The 12,680-nt window shown below is 45.1% G+C and overlaps 3 protein-coding genes across 3 annotated transcripts; 2 read left to right on the forward strand and 1 right to left on the reverse strand.

Moving 5' to 3' along the window:
- Window positions 1-444: 444 nt before the first annotated feature.
- LOC128727782 (RNA-binding protein 5-B-like) lies at window positions 445-6,115 on the reverse strand. The gene is made up of 12 exons (XM_053821725.1): window positions 6,109-6,115; window positions 5,582-5,672; window positions 5,163-5,312; window positions 5,017-5,094; window positions 4,776-4,932; window positions 4,644-4,713; window positions 4,149-4,222; window positions 3,425-3,514; window positions 2,939-3,359; window positions 2,282-2,752; window positions 1,038-2,203; window positions 445-959 (listed from the first exon to the last, which is right to left on the reverse strand). Exons 1-12 carry the CDS (start codon window positions 6,113-6,115, stop codon window positions 819-821), a joined length of 2,916 nt encoding a protein of 971 aa, XP_053677700.1. The 3' UTR covers window positions 445-818.
- Window positions 6,116-8,139: 2,024 nt separating this feature from the next.
- LOC128722770 (ATP-dependent RNA helicase vasa) lies at window positions 8,140-10,056 on the forward strand. The gene is made up of 3 exons (XM_053816450.1): window positions 8,140-8,160; window positions 8,239-8,347; window positions 8,432-10,056. The coding sequence occupies exons 1-3, from the start codon at window positions 8,140-8,142 to the stop codon at window positions 10,054-10,056; spliced, it is 1,755 nt and encodes a 584-aa protein (XP_053672425.1).
- Window positions 10,057-11,726: 1,670 nt separating this feature from the next.
- On the forward strand, window positions 11,727-12,519 carry LOC128726820 (uncharacterized). Its single transcript, XM_053820648.1, has 2 exons — window positions 11,727-11,774; window positions 11,839-12,519. The coding sequence occupies exons 1-2, from the start codon at window positions 11,727-11,729 to the stop codon at window positions 12,517-12,519; spliced, it is 729 nt and encodes a 242-aa protein (XP_053676623.1).
- The last annotated feature ends 161 nt before the right edge of the window (window positions 12,520-12,680 follow it).

Genomic DNA, 12,680 nt, shown 5'->3' on the forward strand with positions numbered 1-12,680 from the left:
TTTGAATTTTTGTAACCTTGTACCACACGGATAGCAATGTACTATAACAGGTACTAGCTACTAGTCGGTCACACTCGCAACGCGAATAAGTTTTCTACGTGTTGAATAATAAAAATTTACTTATTCCGTACTAAAAACGCTTAAACGATTTGGCTTGCTGCAGAAGAATCCAAACCCGCTCGCAGTCGGAATACTAAAAGGAACTAAAAATGTATCTGAGCACATATTCTATTTCCAGTATTTGAAGCTCTCATAAGATCGTTTAGACAACCTATAGCATATAAATGATAAAGTATGCATCCTCATACTAAGACATCCTAATTGTGATCGGAATCCACGTTGGACCATGGGAACTGCCGATGCCGGCAATGAATAGTAGGTGACCGAGTACCAACGCACAAAAAAGTAGTTGACATATTTCATTTTCTACATTGTTCTATTTTATTGCCACATTGTTCTATTGCGATTTTCAGTTCATTGACATTGATTATTGAATTGCCCTGTGTCGTGAAAAAACAAACATGTACTGATTTTATTTTTCTGTACATATCGACAGCCTCCATATGGTGCAAGCTGACAGAAGAATTGAACAAGGATTCTGATACTTAGAGCCTGAGCTGCATATTCATATGCGATTCTATAGACATGAGCGTAAAAATACACTTTAGCGCATCTTTAAACCTAGTGTAGACTTTTTAAAATAACAATATATAAATTGTTACCATTATAAGCTAACGGATACAGAGAATTTAATTACAATAGCAGATTAAAGACAGCCAGCGCTTGAAGAAGAGCAAACGTATCGGTGACACCAGGCTTCAATCCTTCACGTCCACCTGTTCGTAGCGCGATTTCATCATCTTCTTAATGTATGTTTTGTAATCGTCCGTCGTGCGACCATACTGGGCGGCAGCGTTTGCTTTTATACCCAAGCCAACGTTTGCTACTCGTGCTTCCGCCTGGCAGTGCAAGAAGAAAAGGAAACAAATGAAACCCATGTGATACCAATCCACTATTACCCTCCATTAATACCATACCTCAATAATGTTCACCCGACCCTGGTTAGTTCTACCAAGTCCCTGCCCCTCTGACCAGCCCATCTTTTGCAACAGCTTATTGCCAATGTTGTTCTGACCGATTGGTACCGCCGAAGCGGTTCCTTGCGGGAAGGACGACTGCGAGTGCGTTTGCTTTTCAATCTCTCGCTGGAACCGCTCTTTACTCTTGTTAACCGGTGGAGCCTCGTCTTCGCCGTACTTTTGTCGGCGTTCTTTGGCCCGGTCGCGGTACTGCAAGCTGTTGGGACCACCGGATCCACCGTCACTACTCCCGCCGCCGCCACCACCTCTCGTTCCTCCGCGCTGATTCATAGTTAGCTTTTGCAGGTTTTCCTTGTGCAGCGAGGACATCTTGAGATGCTTCATTAGAATCTCCTGGGATTGGAATGCACGTTTACACAGCAGGCAGGTTAACTTTTCAAAATCGACCAAGTCCCGGTCGGCGGGACCACTCTCATCTCCAACATCGTTTTCAGAATCGGAGCCACCGTACGTAGAAGTATTGTTTCCGCCCGCTTTGGTCGCTGTACTCGCAAGGTAAGGGGCTGATGAATTCGAAGCGGCGCTTCCAAGACTATTGCTAGCAACCATTGTTGTAGCAGCTCCACCACGGTCCTTCTTCTCAAGCAGCGAAAATCCTACATCCGCATAGCCTCCACTTGCGAGCCCGGGTACACCAACGCCAACAAGAGGCTCCGGCAGAGGCTTGGAGGGACCAAGCGAGGAGTATAAGGTGGCTTCCTCCACCCTAGCTGGTGGTTGCACAACGCTGTAGTCTTTCTTTTGGTTCAACTGCTTCGCCCATTTCTCCATGTCTTTTACGATCTTTTTCGCCACCTTCACCTTGTCCTGCGGAGGAGCTTGATCTTTAGCTTTGGATTTCTCCGCTTTGTCAGCAATATCGGCTTGCTGCTGCTGCTGCTGGGAGGCACTACTTTCCGAACGCTTTGATGAGCCCTCGTTGTTGGAGCCCGATGAAGCGGATGCAGCAACGTATGTTTGATTTTCAGGATCCCAGTACAGGTAGGAGCTGGATTCGCTATTATAGTAGTACTGTGAATTAGCATCATAATAGAGCCCGGTGGAAGGGTCGTAGTAAAAGCCAGACGTTTCATCGTACTGATACTGTGAGGTATCGGGCGTAGCTGAACAGAAAAGAAATCAATTACATGTTTATAAGATAGGTTTTCGTTCATTATGTGAAAGGTAAACAAACTACTTACGATACTTTCGGCCATCCAACCCGTTAGGAATAGGTAGCTGTGGGCCAGGTTGCACGGGGGCAGGCGAAGGACCTACCATAGGTCCGTACACATCATTTTTCTCGCTTTTCCCGCCACCAGGGCCTGCTTGCTGTTTGCGCGCTATCGCCGACTGCGCAACGGCGGCACCATTGTTAGCCGTTTCACCTAAACCGGCAGCATTTCGCGGTCCGGCCATTTGTCCGCCACCTTGTCTGGCGGTCGACAATTGATTCGTGTAGTATTCGGTATAGTACTGCAGGTAATGCTCATGCTCGGCTGAGTTAGACGCGTACATTGATGCACTGTACTCCGCGAGTCGGGGCACATCGGCAAGTGTGTAGTTATCAGCCAAAGTCGCCATGTTCGAGGAGTTTGAGGCAGGTTGAATTGAGGAACCACCAGCAGATCCGCCCGATGTTTGGGAAGTGGTGTCCTGGTAATTATTTCGACCTCCAGAATGTTTACCCATTCCGTGAGAGTGGGAATTATGCGCGTAGTTATGGCGCTCGTAGTTTTGGCCACTCTCTCCGCGGTAACTACCAGTATTACCTCCGGAGCCATTGCCTTGGTAGATTCCGGCACCATTGTTGCCGCCGTGTCCATGGCCCACATTGCCGTGGCGATGTCCTTCCCTACCCTGGTGACCCGGATGCGGCTTTACTAAACTTCTGTTCTCCGTATCCATGCAGTACGATATTATAACCTCTCGATTGTCGATCCTAAGGGGTGGATCCAGATCTTTTAGCGCGTTGTGTATGTTCATCGAATCGACCAAATTTTCAAAGTGCAAATAGCACATGCCGCGCGATATTGACGTCAACGGATCGCGGCAAATGACCACCTTCCCAATTTTAGGTACAAGCTCCACGGGGAGCTTCTTCTGCATCACGCTCAAGACACTCTCCTCGTTCGTAAGGACATCCAGATTGCGTAACATGATCTTTTTCGTGAGAATGTTGCTCATCTCATCACTGCCGTCGACACCGATCTCGCTGTCCTCTCGTGACGCGTGGCATTTAAAGCAATTTTCCCTTCTTCGGAAGTTAAACGCGTAGCACTGCAAAAGAAATTTCAACCCAACATTGTACAACAGAAGCATCATCTAAATGCAGTGTATCCTACCTTAGCGCAATACCAATCCGTCTGGTATTTCGTTGGCATGGAAAAGGTATACTGCATAACAGCATGTTGCCCGTTGAATACCAACACACCCTATGAGAGAAAAAAGGAAACAGAAACGGGAAGAGAAGAAAAACACGAATTAATACTAAGGTTGATTAATATACCCCCATACGGGCATCCCGGATACACTCTCTCTTTTCTTTAAACCGGAGCGCTGCCAGTGGAACAGAAGGTTTGGTTCAACATCACTCTTCCCCGTAGTCGCTTGTTAAATACTGCTCGGAAACTGCTTGCTCCACTGTGGTGTTGCTGACGATATTTTGAAATTCCAATAAGGCACGCTTGTCGCTCTTTCAGGATCCGATTTTCAACAGTAATAGCAAGTCATATGAGATGCAAATGGTACAGCGAAAGACACAACAAAGTTTTTGTCTTGCTTCCCAATGGTGTTGATTGAGCATGATACTTTTTTTTAAACAAGATTGCTTTTATAAAACGGCTATTTTGATTGTTTTTGATACAACATGTCTTAAATCCATTTCTAAAGTTACCATTGTCAATCACTAATAACTGCTTTTCCTAATAGTTATATATAAACCCCATTTTTCGTTCTTTTGATGCAACATGACTATAGGGTTTTTTTTTATATTTGTGTGTCTCACAATACTTTTGTCGTTTTGCAACAAATGACAGCAACTTTTTGTATGCTTGCTGTAATGAGTACCTGTTTGTAACATATCCACCGAGTTGCTTCCTCTTCTGTGCGAAACTCGACAAATGCGAACCCCCTCGATTCACCTAGAAGTAAAAGACGGTCGGGAATAGAAAAAAGCAAACACAAACACGATATCAATCATAAAAGCCAGCTCTGAGCCGCAGCCAGTTGGAACATAATTCTCGAATTTAGAGTGTTTGTGAACCATTCCAGTTTCGTAGCAGACACATCGTACTAAATGAATTCATAGCATTCCCATTTTACAGCGTCGAGACCATTGAGTCACTGGTGTAAGGTAAGGTGTTGTAAGATGTGTTGCTTATTTCGGTGACGATGACTAACGAAGATCCTTCACACTATACCATTTTGTTCATTGGCATGCATTTTATCTGCATGCACCCGAGTAATCTGCAGATTTACGCAGTTAGGCACTTACCATAAGACGCTAAAGGGTTTATACTTAAACTAGCAGCTGATATTTGTTGATATGTTAATTATGTTTACCTGTTTTTCTCTTCCGGATCAGACGAACGTGTAAGGCCTGCAAACCGCACTGGATGAGATCACTGTTGATCTGTAAATCACAACGTAGAAATTAGACAAATGAAGGGTACAATTATGTTGTTTTACACTTACGTCTGCTTCGGTTACTTGTGGAGCCAATCCGCGAATAATTATGTTGTTGTTTGGCTTTTGCTGATAGAAGAGTTCGTTGTCACTATCAAAGTTTTCCCCTTCGTCATTAGAACTAGGGGAATATCCACCCCTTCGACCGCCGCCCTTTTCGCGATCTCTGAAAATTGATGACGGTCAGATGGTCCATTACCGGTACTTTCTGTATATTTATGGTAAAACAGCTATATCAACGATGGAATACCTCCGTTCCCGATACCGGTCACGTTCGCGGGATCTGCGATCGCGATCTCTCTCTCGACTGCGTCCACGGTACCGATCTCTGCGGAAGAGTATATGCAGGATTTAATACATGAATGAAAAAATATGCGCCCATTAACACATGCACACCTGTCCCAGCCACCATCATCGTATCCTTGTTCGTTCATGTCGCGGTAAGAATCGCGTTCGTCGCTCCGTTGTCGGGGATAACTGTAGCGTTCCTTGCTGTAAGACCTCGACCTGCTACGGCTATAGCGGCCATTGTTGCGGTAACGTTCCCTAAAAGTAAAAGAAAGCACATTAATTACAGTATACATCGCGCGCACGGTGGACGATCCGGTACACCGTGGGTGTAGCACGGAACGTGTCCACAGGCGACAAACACGCCATAAATATTGGCCCCGTCGAGCCTGCCGAAATGAACCGCAAAGGTAGGGAGCAGCAGTTTCATGCCCCACGGCACCAGCGGTGCAGTCGCAGCTGGACACTTCGGAACCAGGGAGGACGCAATGCATGTGAACTGCGATGCTACACGGTCAAGCGCTTACTTCGATCTTCCTCGATTGCCCCGGTCGCGCTCATCACGTCGGCAGCGATTTCTATAGTAGCCAGAAGTATCACTCTCTGGACTCGGTGAGACTATAAACAATTACATTTCAAAGGAAATTATTTGTCGGTCGAATATAATTAGCTCGGCAAAATATCGAAATTACGGTGGCTCGACGAAAAGAGCGAGAATGAAATGAAATTCGAACAATAAATCTCCCGCATCCTGCGCCGATCGCTTGCATGATACGGACGGAGTGACGGACTTTCGGAAAAACTGGAATAAATTATGTCTGACCTGAATGCACCTCTAGAACAACACGCACAGCAGTACTAGAGGAGGCTGAGAAACTTAAAATATTCAAAGGAAACAGACAAGAACGTAACGACGGAGGAGCAGATCTACTAAATAATCAAACAGCATCCGATCTAGGCCTTTGGAAGCAATCTCTTGTTTTCCCTCGAGTTATAGGTGAAAAATCTAAACCAAAGTAACAATGTACTACGCTTTCAAAGATGGCAGACTTACAGTCCATTATTGTTTGCTTTGTTGTTGAAAGGGATTCGCCTGTGTTGCAATTACTTTTCCAGTGTGGTATACGCGTCCACAACACGAAATACACTGTGCGGTTAACAATAACTATTCTTTTGTGAATGATACACTTATGGTTGGTCACAAATGTAAATTATCAATTGCCGCAGCAATTTTCCCACATCCAAACTCTGCCTATCAAGAAAATTATAAGAACAAGAAGAAAACAACAGTTTGACAGCCTAGGTGATATTTTAAGAGTAAATGATTGACAGAAGCTAGACGGGTACTGCGTTCGAAAAGATTTTTTTGTATAAATATTTCCACAAGATTGGTAAGAAATCTTATTATGTAATGTATATTATATTATATTGTGTAATATAATACGGGCAGTGGTCAGTGAATGATCGGATATCAATGGTTACGTACAGGCGTGTAAACAGCAATCGAGTTTTGGATCATTTAGACGTCGCTTGCATCCGTGTCAAAAATAACGTAGTTGATCCATCGTGCTGTGCATGGCAATTCACCGGTCTTTTGTTCGAGGCAGCTGTAACGGATAGGCAAATTTTGTGCTGGATTTATGCTGTAGTTTGCTTGTGATTGAAATACGGCACAATTTTCTTAATTCAAGGTAGTTTTTGGTAGGTATATTGTATGGTGTTTGATTTGGTCACGAAATTATATTGAATATTATAAAAGAACGTATATTTGCTTCCTAGCGAAAAGTAATGCTTGACAAAAAAGGTGGTACCTCGCTCGCTTATTTAACAATCCGCCAGTAGATTTACTATAATGTGAAGTTATTGAAAAAGTAATTCTCTTGCATGGAAATCCAACTCGTGTGGTTTTCCCTTTGTCTCAAGAAGGCGCCAGAGTCCTGAGCTGCATCTGACAATCGTGGCAACAGAGCCAACGGCGCGAATTGGGATTGTCATTTTTTTAATTTGGTATCAGAGCAGCTTTCATATGGCGTTCGTAAACAATAGCGCTCATGCATTCACTGTGTTGAAGCTTCCTTCATAGAGGGTTGAGTTAGCCATTTCCTCGTAAAGCGAACAAAAGCATGTACCACCTGCATGCCGTTGCACTGGACTCATGTGAACAGGCTTCTTCCCTCGATCGCTGTCAAGCTCATTCCCGGTAGTGGCTGGCAAAGTTCTTTCGAACACGTTTGTACTAGCACGTTGTGTCGAATTCAGTGTTGCAGTTGGACCTCTCCGGTATGGTGCCGTGTCGCACATAGACAGTTCTTTGGTGAAATTGATAGCATTTCCACGGCGTTCATCGTGCGGTACTGTACCAGGGTAAGAATAATATACCTGCCTAGTTCTGGTTTAGCTTCATCGACTCTGTTGTGTTAGCGTTTTTAACCACTTATAAAAGAAGCGTAGTGATATCATATTTGTTGTACTTCGATTGTCTCGCTGTATTTCGCGATTAAGTGCAATCGCAGCTCGCATTGATGGGAAATGCTTTTCGTGCACGTTCCGGGACACTAGGCGGCATCGTTGTCGTTCATCCGCAAATAATTGATGCGAAAAGCGCGCGCGCCCTGCGTCGCTGGGTGCTGCAACATGTCTTCATAGAAAATACAGCCTGTTACATACTCGGGCACACAGTCATAGAAAGAGATCTTTCTTATTTTTGATAGCGCCCAACCACGCGCAGTTTAGAGATTTACTTCGGGAAAAGTCGCTGCATTGTCCGGTGGAGGGACGATAGCGTGCGACGGGTTAAAAAACGGCATCCGCTGGTTATGATTTTCTTTTCCTCTCTTTTACCGATCATTGCTTTTTATAATATTCCGTCCATCTTTTCTCTCCCCCACGTGCTCATGCATGCTCCGACGCCATTGCTCGCGATGATCGTTCAGCGTTCCAAGTAGTGAAACGGAGCTGGACTTGGTGCCGTTAGTCGTTAACTTTGGACTGCTGACTAAGGTGAGATTGCAAGTGCCTGGCGACCGTGTCGCTTTGCGTCCCGGAGAAACCATTTTCATCACGCGAGACGAAACCGATCGTAAAAATGAGTGGTGAATGGGAAGATGTAAGTTTTTATTTTGTTGGATTGTTTACTGCGAATGTGCTGTGTGTGCTTATTGCGATCGTCCTCCATTTTTTTCAGTGCGACCAGGGACGAAGTTTCGATCAGCCCGATTTCGGTGATACGACGGACACCAATGTCGATGCTGGCAACGATTTCGTCAATTTTGATGATAATGGTGCCTTCGACGGTAGGTAAATTTGGCGTTAATTCACTGTTCCTGGTGCGCGGAAAATGATAGTAAATTTTATTTTTAACTTGTATTTCTCCTAAGGTAACGGATATGGCGACAACAATGATGGAGGATATAACAGTCGACCGCAACGAGGTGGCCGCGGTGGACGAGGTGGTGGTCGGGGTCGTGGAGGCCGCGGTGGATTCGGAGGTGGTGATCGAAACGGATATTCGAACAATCGCAATGGAGACCGGCCTCATTACGACGGTAACGATCCCAGTATGGACCAGGTGAAGACGGACAAACCGCGAGAACTATACATTCCGCCGCTGCCCACCGAGGACGAGAGTCTCATTTTTGGAAGTGGTATCAGCTCCGGCATAAACTTCGACAATTTCGACGACATCCAGGTGCGAGTGTCGGGTGAGAATCCGCCGGCACAAGTTAATTCCTTTGAATGCGCCGGACTATGCGAAGAGGTTATGACAAACGTACGCAAATCGAAATACTGCAAAGCGACGCCCATCCAGCGGTATGCCATTCCGATCATTCTAGCAGGTCGTGATCTGATGGCCTGCGCCCAGACCGGTTCTGGTAAGACGGCCGCATTTATGTTACCGATGATCAACAACATGCTGCAACAGGAGGATTTGGATCCTCGCACTCGCAAACCGACAGTGGTGATCGTAGCGCCAACCCGCGAGTTGGCCATACAAATCCATGACGAGTCCCGCAAGTTCGCACACGGCACCAAACTGAAAACGTGCGTTGCATACGGTGGAACAGCCGTACAGCACCAGCTGCAGATGATGCGCGGTGGGTGTCACATCTTGGTTGCCACACCCGGTCGGTTGCAGGATTTCGTTGACCGACAATACGTTACGTTCGAGAACGTGAAGTTCGTCGTCCTTGACGAAGCGGATAGAATGCTGGATATGGGCTTTTTGCCTGGTATTGAGAAAATAATGAGCCATGAGACAATGCCGGGAAAGGAATCTCGACAGACGCTAATGTTTTCGGCCACGTTTCCAGCCGAAATTCAGGAGTTGGCGGGAAATTTCCTGAACAACTACATATGCGTATTTGTCGGAATCGTGGGTGGCGCTTGTGCAGACGTCGAGCAGGTGATCCATCAGGTGGAGAAGTTTAAGAAGCGCAAAAAGCTAGAAGAAATTCTGTCTCAAGGAAGCGCAAAGGGTACGCTTGTGTTCGTGGAAACGAAGCGGAATGCCGATTACCTCGCGTCGTTGATGTCGGAAACACAGTTTCCAACGACGTCGATCCACGGCGATCGTCTTCAACGGGAACGCGAGATGGCTTTGGACGATTTCAAGCACGGTCGTATGGACGTGCTGATCGCAACGTCGGTGGCTGCCCGTGGGCTTGATATTAAGAACGTGTCCCATGTCGTCAACTACGATCTGCCGAAGAGCATCGATGACTACGTCCATCGTATTGGACGAACGGGGCGCGTTGGAAACAAGGGACGCGCAACCAGCTTCTTCGATCCCGACGCGGATCGCGCCATCGCAAGCGACCTAATCAAAATTCTGACCCAAGCCGGACAAGATGTGCCGGATTTCTTGAAGGATGCTGGAGTAGGTGGAGGAGGTGGCTCGTACAACGGCTCCTCTCAGTTCGGTGGCAAAGACATCCGAGACTCGTGGGGTTCACGAGTGGATGCTCAGCCGGTGGCGTTAGAGCCGGAAGAAGCATGGGATTAATGCTCATTTAGAACTTATATAAATACTTATTTTCTTTCTTTTTTCATTTCTTTGTTAAAACATTGTTGCTTAGTATTGCTAAACAATCGAGAGTTTGACTCTCCCATGGTGGAGTGATTACGGAATTAACATACCTTATGTTGAACACTAAGGCAAACATTAGTTATTACCAAGCACTTGTAATACTGAAGAGGTTGTAATAAAGTTGAAGGCATTCATATACATTTCATAATTACATAGTTGTTTCAATGCTCTCTATTTACTTTAATTTCTAGTATCAATGAACAACAGCAAACATCCATCACATTACTTTCTTCGCCATCGATCACGATACATAACACGTTTAAATTAAGATAGCCATTTTATTGTTCGATTACATTTCTGCGTTGGCCGTGCTTATAATTTTCTACGCTTTTAATGGATGCAGATAGTACTGGCCTGCGAAGAGGCAATTTGCAGCGATCTCTTCACCAAAGCACGAGCTTCAGTGAGGCAATCATGTAGAGCTGACTTAACTTCCGCCGACAACTTCCCAGTAGCGCCTATTCCTTCGATAGAAGTTGGAGCATTCAACTTGCTTTCGATTCTTGACTGAATCTTGAGAGGATCAGTGAAGATGTTGACGTCCTGGAAGCTGCTCAACAAACTAACCTTCGCGTAATCCTGGCGGCTGGTAGGCTCTTGCGTAGGGTACAAGCTAGCGAACATTTCTTCGTCGATTTTAGCCACACATTTTCCGAATGCTACTCCTGCCAACTGCACCAGTACATCCGTCCCAGCGTATACAAATTGCGCGCAGTTGACATCGGCATCGTTTGCGGTTAAGCTATCCTGAATGTTGGCTTCATCTTGAATCGTTTCTTGAACGAATGGTTCCTGGGAAAGGATAAGCTCTGATTGCAACGAAACGAACAACTCCGATCCCCCGGCAAGGAGTTTCCTTTGCTGTTTTCCGGACGCTTTCAAAGGTTCGAAAGTCTTCAAGGCATCTCTACGAGAACCCTCGGTGACGTCTGGACAGAAAATGGAACACACCAGCAACAACGCGAGCAAGTTCGAATAAAAAGCACGCATGGTAGAAGATGACGTTAGAGCACGATAAGATGATTTCCTACGCGCATGAGCACGATACTGTTTCGGGAAGGGTCGATGTCTTCGCTTTATATTGGATGATGATTGCTATCGACAGGTTTATTATGATTAAACTAGGATCAATAAAACCACAGACACGTGGTTATCAACCCATACCTACCCGGATGAAGCTATCCTCAACAGGTTATCGTCACAAGTTCTGGCTAGTAATTCATGATATATGTGAATTTGTAAAGGGCATGCATTATTTTGATGTAGTATCCTTCCAGATTGAAAACGGATGCTCTTCGGATTGTGTGGCTTTGTCTCGTAGATTTTTTAACCAGTATCTTAATGCGGACTGTAAATACTCGTCCTATTACCGGATCTCGGATTCGATTAGTGTCAAGTTTTTTACAACTCTAACTGATAAGAGATAATAATTTTCGGTAGTCTTGGTTGGTTTTCGAGAGTATAAAACTCCCTATACCAAAATCGACCACATCAGATCACATTCTACAGTGAACCGATAGCCTAAGGAAGTTGTTCGTAAATCAGTTCAATACTTTTGAGTACGGTCGTGCAACTGTCGTGAAAAGATGAAATATTTTGTGACGATCGTTATTTTGAGCCTTGGCGTCGCAAAGGTAAGGGTTTGATATAGTTGCGTGGTGATCGAAATTGGTTATGAATTTTAATGTTTTATCCTAGCTAACGGAAGCTGGACGCCCTGTTTCGACGGAAGTGGTTCAGAAACTGAAGGAACTTGAGCCGGTATACAAGCAGCTGCAGGACAATGTGATCAACGCTGTAGCAGGGGCTAAGCTGAACACTGCTTCCAGGACCGATACGTTCTACAAGTCCATCATTGCCGATAAGGAGGTTTCTCTGAATCAAGCCATCCAGCTTGAGGATTATCTGATCTATCAGCTGGAGCGACAAAGTAGCTTGGTGGATACGAGCTGTTTGCAATTAGTTCGATCCAGTTCGGAACTCAACATGAACATTGCCGGTGTTGGTTTTACGAACTGTGTGAACAACGTGGAAAAGGGCATTGATGCTGAACTAGAAAAGGTCTACCAGCTGCTGCAGGTGGACGAGAATGAAATCTTCGATATCAGCTTGCTGGATTCGTTCCGGGGCGAGAATATCTTTTTGGACCCTTCAAAGATCATCTCGAAATTAAACGATAAGAAAAATGAGATTGACAGTATTTCTCTAAGCTTTGTGGCCGACATCAATGCTGCAGTCGATGCGTACGCTTCTCGCCTGGGTGATCTGCAAAACGGATACAAATCATGTCTGCTTGGCAACGAGGCTGTTATCAAACAAGCTTTCGAGGTTTCCAAGTTCCAGCTTACTCAGACTTGTTTGGGAACGATTGTTCAGTAGAATTTCTTGAAAATGTTGTTGTAATAAAACAAATCAATCATCGTTGCAATAGAATGAAAGATTTATTTTCTTTACCATATAGTCGCAACATGATTAGATATAACATTATCAAATGTGTTATTATGGCGAACTAATCCTAAATCAAACAAAATATTTACAAT

This window comes from Anopheles nili, chromosome 3 (assembly GCF_943737925.1).
Source record: "Anopheles nili chromosome 3, idAnoNiliSN_F5_01, whole genome shotgun sequence".
In the NCBI taxonomy this organism is placed as follows: Eukaryota; Metazoa; Arthropoda; class Insecta; order Diptera; family Culicidae; genus Anopheles; species Anopheles nili.